This window comes from Rhinolophus sinicus, chromosome 17 (genome assembly GCF_057876585.1).
Source record: "Rhinolophus sinicus isolate RSI-liver-muscle chromosome 17, RSI-T2T, whole genome shotgun sequence".
Classification (NCBI taxonomy): domain Eukaryota; kingdom Metazoa; phylum Chordata; class Mammalia; order Chiroptera; family Rhinolophidae; genus Rhinolophus; species Rhinolophus sinicus.
Genome location: NC_142517.1, coordinates 158,575,163 through 158,587,100, shown reverse-complemented (window position 1 = coordinate 158,587,100; position 11,938 = coordinate 158,575,163). Strand labels below are relative to the sequence as shown.

Here is an 11,938-nt window from a genome sequence, read left to right as displayed (position 1 = left end):
AGGACATTCAATTACTTGCTCAAGTCATAGAGCTAAAACACACATCTCCTGTGGAAGAACTTTCAACTCCATCCCCCTCTTTTCCCTCACACTTTAGAGAAAGGACTTCTGTGTGCAGGACACTATAGGAGAGGACCGCTGTGTGCAGGACACTATATGCTTATTGCTTGAATGAATTAATCAATGACTAAAATGTTTTATGTTTATTTTCACGTATATATATATAATTTTTTTTTTTTTTTTTTTTTTTTTTTTTTTTTTTTTTTTTTTTTGCCTGGGGGAGTGTAGATATTTGAGACACCTTCTCTTTTTCTATCTGAATTTTCAGGTTTGGTGGTTTATTCTAATCTGTATTAATTAACCACTCCAAATTTTCACTACCACATCACTTCTTGATTTTTGCCCTCCACTGGGTATAACCATATAGTCTATAACTGACTAGGTGTAACTTCATAATGGTATACATTTAACACATGTGACTTATTTTGAAAGGATTATTTTTTTAAATTGGTGACTCTATCATTTTTTTCTCCACTTCTCATGGGCTTCCCCTAAATTTTTTGTAATTCATGCTATAGGATATCTATTTGTGTGGTGATAACACATACTCTATCATACAGTTCAAAAAGTACAAACTTGCTAAGTGTTTTGAAATTTTTTGTTAGAATGAACTGGACAAATGCTGTTTTATTTATTGCAATAAAGTTAATAGAATGTTTTAACATCAGACATAGTAATGATATGCTAGGCAAACATAGTAAATACCTTTATTCTGACATGATTCTACTTATTGTATACACTAAGGAATCCCTCATGTTGTGTTGAATAGGAAAAGATGAAACAGAAGATGCCTTACTTGAGAGCAAACAGACCTTTAGTAGAGGGAGCTACCAGGCTAGTTTAAGGTAAGCTCAAGCCATGGGATACATTTTAAGGTTTTCAAATATTCTTAGAAGCCCTCTGGTCCTTAGACAATATCTCAGGTGCTACCAGAACAGCCCTAAGCATAACCCCAGGTCTGTGTAATATGAACGTGCAAATGAATCCTTGGTTGCTATATTGACATTTCTGTTTCCAATTCATGGGGCTTTTTAATTTAACTTTGGCTTCTCATCTTATTGGGGCAGGGTCATGACAGAGATGCTCTATAGTTAAAATGTTGTTTATTGAGTTTAGAAAGGGAATTTAAAAATCACTGTTTGGTCTTTTCCTCCAAAACTAACTGTAGTGTGAAGTACCATCTTTTATGGAGGTCAAATTCATTCCTTTAGCTCCACTCTTTAACCTACTGAATTGCAATTGAATTCAAATATTCTGCTTCCAGAGTAATCCATCTGAAGTCAAATCATGCCTTAACTAGATGAAATAAGAAATGCACTTTCTAATGTTTAAAGAGGATTTTCCCAAACAGCAGCTATTTATTTTCTGTGAATGACTATGTGGGTGTTCACTTTCAAAACATATTTTTGGAGTATGTTATTAGCAATACTGTAAATTTTAGTCTTTCACCCTGGTTTAAAAGTTTTAATAAAATAGCTCCTTTAAAATTAAAAGTCTGTGTATTAAGAAGAATTCTGCCCAGGAATATTTGTCTACATTTATGAAAATGTTATTCAACAATTTGTTTTCCTTAAGTTAGGAGACTATTAGTAGGCTATAGGCTCACAGCCTCTCTGCCATGACTCTACCATTTCTAAGGTATTTAATTCAAGGTAGAGCTCTGCGCAAAAGCTCAGTTATAGGACTTGCTCATTCAAGATAGCTAATGGTTTATTTAAAAACGATTAAAGAGGCTTAAAGCAAAATGTTCAGGTAACAACTCCAAGTTGTTCAAACACATATTTATTTATCTTTAATATTCAAAGAATAGTTCACTAAGTTTACGCTTAGAGTTTTTTATTTTTCCTTTTGAGAACAAGACTATTCAGAAAAATTTCATGAATTGTTAGTTTTATTAAATTTGGAAAATAAAACAATAGCTTCAAGTTACTTTATAAAATAAAAGCTATAAAAATTGCCAAAATTATTAGGCAATTTTTGGGGGAACAAAGTAAATTATAAAGGTCATTAGAATCGCAACCTGAAGCTACTAACTTCTTAAACACAGAAAATGAGTAGGCATCCATTTTGATCACTAGGTTAAAGGTTGAAAAGAGGAGGTGCATCTCATCGTCATGTCAACAAGAAAATGAATATTTTCTTAACTTTTCAGATAAATCAGATTCTACCTATTCTAAGTAGTTTACTTGCAGTTTACTATTAGGACCAGGTAACCATTTTTAATACAAACATTTCCTATTTGACTATTAGTTCTCACAAACAAATTCTACATTTTGGTGATTAGAATGAGAAATCCAGAAATATAATCTATACACAGAAAGAAGCTATTAACTTCCGACAGAGAAATATTTATAAGGTTGAATAAGAAGGCTGGTTAAAAATATCTCATTGTGTATGATGACAGATTTTTTTTTTTTTTTCTGAAAGATGACTAAGTGACATGTTAATTTGTGTCTTATTTCCTTGCTTCAGTCTTTCCGAAGACTAAGTCCCTCTTTAGTAATATATTTTAGGTTCAAGATCATTTTAATGGATAACAGTAATTAATTTCCTAAATAATAATGTTGAGAGAGAGCTCAAGAGAGTATTTGTCCCTCAAATTAACTGTTTTTTATTTGCAGTGAGGTGTGGTAACAAAACTTCTGAGAAAGGGAGTGGCAGATGTTGTAGGTTTCTGAAAAGGGATGTGATAGAATTTTAACTCTGTTGTTTATGGTAGACCAGAGAAGGAGCTGGGTGGCAGATAGGGTGTCCAGTTGTCTCACTGGGACAGCCTGTGCTAGAAAGGTGGAATGGTTTGGTGAAGGAAGAGAGAGAGAGATAGAGACTTAAGAAATATTAGATTAAAATAGTAGAAATCTGAGGGGGACAAGGATATAGGTCTTCCCATGCTCAGAACTGAGAGGTAGTCAGTATTCTGACACCTTCTCCTCTCCACAAACTCCTATTATGGCTTCCAATGCTCTGAGTTTCATTTTAGCCCCATGACCTTAAGTCTTTGCCCTGTCTACACTCTGCTCTCTCCAAGTGACACATGGCTAGTCCTCACACCTTCTGGAGAAGACAGCTTGATCATAGTACCCAAAGAAATGACTCTATTGCTGTACAGCTTCAGGCCAGGTGGGAGGGAATTAGGGTGTCCCAGAGGTCAGTTTGGTTAGCAAGGAGTAAGTGTGAGAAGTGATTTCATGCTTGGTCATAATGAGGTTTGGCAAGACTTTGTGCAAAAGCAAGAAAGAGGAAGTACTTGCGATAAATGTGCATTGTTGAACCTGGGTGACTAAGAGGCTAGTGGTACCATTAACAGAATGGGGAACAAATTACAGTAATTAAGTTGATGTATTACTGCCTTCTCAAGAAGGCTAGATGAGCAGACAAGTATATAGTAGGCAGTCACCACCCTGATATTTGTTTTAGTTTAATTTCAACAGGATCCAAATGATGAGAGACTTTTGAATGGTTCCATCTAGATTGAACTGAAATAGTTGATGCAGGTCTCCTCTCTTTAACATCTCTCTTTTTACACCATATTATTTCAGATTAAGTACTTGATAAGGTAAATTTTCTCAAGTCTTCAGCATTCTCTTTATCACGTCAGACTCTATTTGCAAATAAATGAAAACCTAACTCAACCTGGTTTAACCTTTAATGGGAGAGAAATCAATTTATATAACTAAATAGTCAGAGGAGGAGGATTTGGCTTCAGGCAAGTCTGGGACTTCAATGATTTGTCCAAGTTTCTTGTTCTTCCCTTGTCAGTTCTACTTTTTTTCTTTAGTATTGGCTTCATTTTTCAAGAAGCTTCTTTCCTGAAGAGTTTCAACATAATTGTCAGCAGCTCCCAGGGTTACATACTTTGAAGTTTAACCTAGAGTAGGAGTCTCCTTCCCAGAAAGCTCAGAAAAACAACACAAAACAACCTGAACCAATCACTTCCTATATTTGACCTATATTAAGTATATGTAGTGATCTCTCCTGGTTCTCTCCTCATTCCATACTTCCGTTTGCACTGTTCTCTCAATTAGAAATGCTTTTCCCTCTGGCCTAGAAAAACCTAAATCTTACCTTAGCCACCTCTTTCACGAAGCCTTTCATGATAACACACATCATACATTTCTTTTCCCCTTAAACTTCCATACTCTTTTTATTCAAATCTGCCTTATGACCCTTAGCACATTCTTCCTTAAATCAGAATTGGGTACAGACAGAACGTGCCAACAAAATGTATACACATTTTAAGAAAGGAAAAAACTGTATTAAAGGTGTAATACTCAATATATACCGATAACAAAGATGAATACAAGTCATATGTATACACTTTTTGGCACCTCTGGTATGTTGTTCTTCTATAGTATTCAAGCTCCTTGAGGGAGAAGTCTATAGTTGGCCAGTCTTTATATTCCCCGTAGCACCTGGCATTGGTTTGTATATTGTAGGTGCCCAATAAACCTCTGTTGAAGAATGAATGAATGAATGAGTACATCAAGCTAAATTATATTTCAATAAGATATTTGTTGACTAAATGCATCCTTAGGGGCAATACATAGCATGAAGAAAATCTCACTAGGGGCCCTATTTCCTTCTACTAGCCCATCTGTATCCAGACAGCATGATGTTAAAGTAAACATCACATAGGGAGAGAGGGAGAGAGAGAGAGAGAGAGAGAGAGAGAGAGAGAGAGAGAGAGAGAGAGAGAGAGAGAGACAGAGAGAGACAGAGAGAGACAGAGAGAGAGAGAGAGAGAGAGAGAGAGAGAGAGAGAGAGAGAGATCAAAACTACAACCTACAACCAGAAGGGAGGTAAAGACAATGAACGTTTGCCATTATAGCAATTACCAGAACCATGTGGGTTTGGAATGGATTTGAGTCTTACATCTTTTAACTAGTGGGACAACTTTGCCCCTCTTCTCTTTCTCCCTCCTGGGCTACACTCTGAACCAGAGTATAGCCTGGGAACCGGAGCAGCCACGCCGATTAGTTCTGCCTTAAGATTAGCTCTGTAAAGTCTAACTAGGAAGCCCTCTTATCTGGTTACCACGTGACCTGGTGAACATTTCTGTTTATTTTACACATGTGTTATAAATTTGGATACCAGTTGTGTCCTGTTCCAACCTGCCCACAATCTACAGACTCTTTCATCTTTTTGTTTATTTACAGAGCTTCCATCCGGCAACGCTCCAAGTCTCAGCTTTCTTACCTGGTACATGAACCTCCATTAGCTGTTGTAGATCATAAATCTACTTACGAAGAAGACAGAAAGGTCAGGCACCAATCACTCATAGGGGAATGGAAGAAGTCTCTCCTGGGGAATATTGTATGCCCGTTACACCTAGAATATGAGTTTTCAGGGCCTATATTTAGTAATATTTCACTAAATTAGACTAAATGGAAGAACATATTAGGACTTGATGGAAACTCTAAATTTTATACAATACTTTTAAAGATTAATTACTAAGAATAGATAGTAACTCAAACTGGACTATTAGGCATTAATTAATAGTTCTTAGACATATACCATTCTAATAAGCACAGGCAAATTATATGTCCTTAGCAGATTATTTGATTCTGTAGGTATCCTTTTAAAGTTTTTAAGAATATCTGAAAACATTTTTCCCCAAATTTTAAATCTCTTTCTTAAATTGTAATAACCTTGGCAAAAGTGTATGATCAACAAAAGATATTTGATAAGGCTAGCCTTATATAAGTAATCACAAATTTTAAAAAATTGACATATAATTGACATTCAACAGCCTATTACTTTCTGAGGTACATCACAGTGATTTGATATATATATATACCTTACAAAATGATCTCTACAATAAGTCTAGTTACCATCTGTGGTAACTAATCAACACTATTAAGTTTAACATAATTTAAAGCGACACAACAATGAAAGAGGTAGGAGAGGAATCAACACATAGAGCAACACAAAATTTCTTCATCAGGATGCGAGTATCCAAAGCTGTTGTGGGCACAGTTTAACTTTCACATGTGACCATCCTCTTCCTCAAAGCTCAATTTCTTAATCGTTGCACTTTATTCTTCAGCCCTGATATACTTACTTTTGATCCCCTATTACTCTTTTTTTTAAAAAGTTTTATTAAATTTATTGGGGTGACGCTGGTTAGTAAAATTATATAGGTTTCAAGTATATTTTCTGTAATATATCATCTATATATTGCATTGTGTGTTCACCACTAAGAGTCAGTTCTCCTTCCATCACCATATATCTGACCCCATTTTCCCTCCCCCATTACTCTTCACCTGAATCTTTTCATGACAATTTTCTTATTGATCTGTATTTGGGGTCATATTGTCTCACACCCTTATAAATTATAAGCTTCTTAAAGTTAGTGACTATATATTATTTGTGTTTGTATCAACTTGGGCACCTAGCCCAGTGTTCTGCACCTAGTAGAATATCAGATTTTAAAATTAGTATGAAAAATTGAATTTATACAATAAAGTCTAAACAACAATATTTATCAAAGCAAATAAGTCAGAGAATATTTTAATTACAAGCACATTTATTATGCACAATGTAATTTCAAATTGTCTTAAAAAATTTCAACATGAGAATCCATTTTGGAAGTAATAACAAATATTGGTTCACAATGACAAATTTGGAATAAAGTACTACTTACGATCTTACGACCAAGGTAGAAGAATAATTAAGGCTCTCTTTTGATTTCAATGTATTAATAATGAATAAATAGAGGTCCTACCATCTAATACAGTCATTTAAGGTGAAAAGAACACTTTTTCTTAGGATCAGCAGGATGAATCACAGTGAGAGAAGACATTTAGCAAGCATGACTGCTTACTGCTTTTGCCAGTAAGGACTCAAGTCTTCTTTTAATTCTAGAAATAGGTATTTCATTTATGTTCATGATCCTGCCACTACTAAATACAAGAAACAATATGTAAGGAGTTTAATAGAGCTGCAAGGGAAAAAGAGCCAAACATTGCGTTGACATTTCAAATATAGCAGCACCAATTATATTCAATTTTTGCAATTTTATAGGGTTTTTTTTCTAGTTTCTGGGTAAACATTTGATAATAAAATCAAGAGAATTAGGAAGAAAGGAAAGAAAATCTGATTTTGTTGTTATTGTTGTAACCGGTAGATGGTCAGTTACAGATTTCCCAGAGATCTGGAGATCAGGTTCCCAGGGAGTTCTTGTGATGCAGGGGAATCTTAGAAGGGAGTCATTTAAATAAAAGGAAACCTAAATGAAATATAGAGATTAGTTTTAGAGAAATACAAATGCTCCATATGATATTCCAATCATTAGCTTTGTAAATTAGAATGGAACAGTTAAACTTAATTAAATGTTAAACAGTGTAATTTATAAAGATGCCAATTTATATTCTCTTTCTAGTTAAGGGAGAGAAAGGAAAACGGAGGAAGAAAATGATAGGGAAGCCAGCATGGCTTTGTTAAAGCTCCAAAAGGAAAAGATCTTATGTTTGTATTAACAGTGCTTGCTTGTATGATAATTATATTAGAATCTTCTAGATTTAAAGAATGAAGTATTTTTTAAAAAGAAACAGTAGAATTATGGTTAATAAATTTTAACTTATGGAATTTCTAATATTAATTTTGAAGTATTTTAATAGTTAGTATTTAACTAAATTTTGCAAGCCCAAGCACTGGTGAAATTGTTCTTTTTTTCTAGAAGGTAGAAGCTCTAGACTTACCTTCTGTTCATTGGGAAATGTTCCATCTTATGTCGCAATGCAAAAGGTTTACTTACATAAAGGAGTTATCTCCATCTTGTGGTCTCTCAGAGTTTTGACTCTGAAAACTAGAAGAGATGGGTCCATAAGAAGTCTGTGCTTCCAAACTCTTAAGTGGCACATCTGACTCAAGGTCTCATAGTTGGCTGGTGACAGCCCATTTCTTCTCATTCTCTGGGCTGCACTTTTGGATCCTACAAATGGGATCTAATAATGCTGATAAAATTCAGTTTAGGATCAGGGGAAACTTGCAGGCTAGAGGTTTCAGTCTCTGATATCTAGGCATCTCTTTCAGGGAAACTAGAAAACAAAGTAGACTATCTATGTATAAAATCAAGTCAAGGTTGGTACTTTTGGCTGGTCAAAGAAAAAGGACTCATTCCTTTCACTTCTTCCAGATGTCACAACAAAGACCTGGAGGCTGATGTGGTAAGAATGCTTATATTCTGCTGGCTCTTGTCAAAGGTCCCAGGATCTCTCAGCTGTAGCAGTCCCAGGAACAAGCAGTTTTCAGCCAGTGAAGTTCCCGCTAACTACACCAACTGTTGGGGAGGGAACATTTCTTCCCTCCTCTCTTGGTTGTTTAGGCTGGCCTACGAATTCAATTGACATGAGACAGATTAGCAGGGGAAAATCAAATTTAATTTCATACATATGGAGCCTCCATAAGAATATGAGGCCCAAAGACATTCCGGCAATTGAGGCTTATATGTTGTACAGAACTAAGGGGAAAGGGACAGGGGCCTGGGACTTCAAAAGGCAGGAAAGCAATTTACAGGAAGTTGGGAAAAGCAGATGTTTGCCATGCCATGGAGAGACAAAGGGACACAGGGAGAAGTTTGAATAAGCAGGCCTTGCTAAATTCCCCCAGTCTACCACACCTAGCTCATATTCTTTGTAGTTATGTCTAGTGATAACTCCCTGTACATAAATTCTTTTAGGCAGTTAAGGGGGAGATAAAAAGCCACTCCTGAGTCTTGTTGTTTTTATTAAAAATAATCAGCCTAAAACAATCCTCATACAAAAGAGACATATTTTGGGCTGGTAAAATCCTGCTTCACTAAAATGTCAAATATTAGAAACCAATCACTTCACCATAGCTGACTTATAAGATAAGGATTAGGCAATTGGAAAAAAAAAAAAGGACAGAGATAGCAGCCATAAAAATGACTATCAGTATTCATTCTTTTGAAGAATCTCTGCTCTTTTGTCATGGTTACCATTTCTTATCATCAAATCTTAAAGTCATCATCAAGGCAGGAGACCCCTGTGGATTGACATGCAGGGACTGGTGTAACAGAATTAGAAAGCAAGACACAAAATTTTAGTAGGAAGTTATATGTTCACCTAATCTACACAAGGAGATGGAAGGAAGGAAACTGGGAAAACCCAGTGTCTAGCACTGAACTATCTACATAGTAGGTAAGCAATTAGTACTTTTTACAGTAAATGTTTTACTGCATGTATGCACCATGGGCTTAAAAACTTAATTTATTCTTTTATCTAATAAACATTGATTGAATACCTGTTATGTGCCAGGTATTGTGTTAGAGATCCAAAGATGAATGAGAGCCACTGTCCTTCTCTATTGACTGGAGCTGCTGGCAGGATACTTCTTTACGTATGATAAACAAATAAGCACTGTGCAACTTGACATTGCTACAATAGTGGCAGGAACTCTACAGTGAAGAAATACATGTAAATTTTTATAATTTTATCTCTCTGAGTTACTGATTTGCTGTGAATTTATTCATCTTTATTCATCTTAATTCATCTTTAGCTTTTCTTCGATGAATACATTTGTATTTAACTTTGCAAAATCAGAGGGAAAAATGTTTTGTACATAATGACTTTAATTATATATTTTTTCTTTTATTCTTCCACTGTTCTTTTAGCTATATCAAATGAAAGTCAATCAAAAGTCTACTCAGGGATGCATTTCCTAGTTTTTGCATCATTCAGTCTTTATAGACACATCTTTTTTATAGTTAGGGAAGAGCTTCCTTTAAAGTCAAACTTTTAGTAAAAACACGCAAAAGAAAATTATTCAAATTAATTAAATTTTGCTTCTTGTTAGTTTACCTTAGAATGAGAGCTACTAGACAAAAGTTAAATTTACATTGCTTTTAAATGTCTTAGGTATTGTTATTTAGGGTTAGGGATACGTTCAGGTATCAGAAGGCCAAGGAATTTTCCATCATATTAAGTCCATGGGTGGATCTTCCTGTGGGGCAGTAGTTCCAGAAAATGTTGACGTTTAATGGTCCTCCTAGATGGTACAGCTGACACTTTCAAAATGTATAATCATGGAATCCTAGATATTTAGTGCTGGAAGGGATCTTGGAGAGCTAAACAGTATGGATGAGGATCTCACAAAATGGGCTTTGTCACCAGAATTGCTTGAGGAGTATTTTTTTAAACACAGATTCACACTTAAGCTCACTAAATTATAATTTCTAGATGATGGAACCCAGCTGAGTTGTTAATCATAGACCCACATAAATCTAGGATGCATCCAGATCTGGACACTAACCACTGTCTAGAAGTATAAAGATCTGATATTTTGCTCTGTTACAAGTTATCAAGTTTGCCTGACAGAATTTCAGGGATGCTGGCAGAATCCATGACAACCCTGATTCAGAGACAAAAGACTTTGTAGCTCACAGCCATAGTAATAGCATAGCATTGCATTTACACTGTTTCCCCAACCCAACCCCCATTTCCTATACATTGATGCAAAGAGGGCCAGATGATGCCAGTAAATGAAGAGGTATGTATTGCAGGAGAGGAATCCCAGGCATGAGGAGCCTGACTCTTTTACGATGGGCGGTAAGAACATCTGGCCTTTTCTTGGAATGGAGACACCATCTGTGTTCTCCAAGGCTGTTTTCTATATAAACATCCTTGACAAAATAGTCTGAACAAAGGTAGTTAATGCCTCTGTTCACAAGATGTGAAGAAACACGAGAGTCCCATAGAGAATTGTCTCCCCAAAGCAACTTAGCCCAATTCTCTCATTTTGAGAACCAGGTAACTAAGACCCAAAGAGCTAAAATGTTTGGTGATATATTCTATTGGTGGCTGGGTGGGGCTCATCCATGAGCCCCATCCTTTCTACACCTGTTCCACTTATGCTTTCCTAGGTTTCTTTCTTCTTCTCTGGCATTGATCCCTCGAGTTAGTAAACAGTCAGAGATAAAAGCATTGAATAGAAGGGTTTGCTGCATGAGTGAATAGTAATGGCCAGTGCAGGTGTTGAGGGCAGGCCAAAAGAAAACTTGAAATGGAGGCAATAACACAGTCATCTCCAGCTGAGCTGCCTTCCTCCATCCTATTTGGCTTCCCAATATAATGACACAGACATGACACCAGGCTTATATTTATATTGAATTGGTAATGTGGTCTTTGACTTCGTAAGCAAAGGAAAGTATTTGAAGTTCCTTGCTGTTGCATATACCTGACATTCAACTACCTAAAGGGTGAATTACTACATATTAATGAAAGAGAATGCTAAATAATAGTTTTGCAGTCAATTTGCTACAGATATTTTTAGTACATTTTAATAGAAAAAGTAAAAAAAATAATAATTCAGATTTGTATAAGCCACCTAAAATCCTTTTTCAAACAAAGTGGATAATAAATTTAACAAATTATTGAATAAATGGGCCTAAGACTATGCCCCAAGTAATATCTATAGCAAGGAAAAATGATGAGATTCTAAATATATTTGCCTTCATGAGGATAAAAATTTGCTATCTCTGATACATTAATGGCAAATAAAAAGTTCAAAATAGGGAAATATTGAATTAATTTTCACTCCTTGTGAAGAAAGTGTGGAATTTAGAAATCCAGATGGAGTACAATTTACTTTAGGGCACTAATTAAGGAAAACCTTACAGAAAACATGTAAATGATAACTGTCGACACCACTTAAAAATTTTAAAAATGCTTTTGTCTCATTTCAGGTACGCTGGCTTGTCTTAGAGTTTTGACCAGTTACTAGATTATAGAAATTTGTCATTTATGAAGAACATACCTTCAAAATTTCATAAGTCCTCAAATATGTAAATACCACTATAACACAAAAAGATTAATTAAATCAGGGGTTTATTTTTCTCAAAAATCTACCATATTTATT

The 11,938-nt window shown here is 35.3% G+C and overlaps 1 protein-coding gene across 2 annotated transcripts in view; it reads left to right on the top strand.

Annotated features, from left to right (window-relative positions):
• ABCB11 (ATP binding cassette subfamily B member 11) overlaps positions 1–11,938 on the top strand; it is an 80,887-nt gene that overhangs the window by 47,965 nt on the left and 20,984 nt on the right. For both annotated transcript variants that reach the window (XM_019727371.3, XM_074337581.2), the window contains exons 17-18: positions 830–905; positions 5,218–5,320. In XM_019727371.3, the coding sequence (XP_019582930.3) occupies positions 830–905; positions 5,218–5,320 (179 nt within the window). The remainder of the gene's footprint in view (positions 1–829; positions 906–5,217; positions 5,321–11,938) is intronic.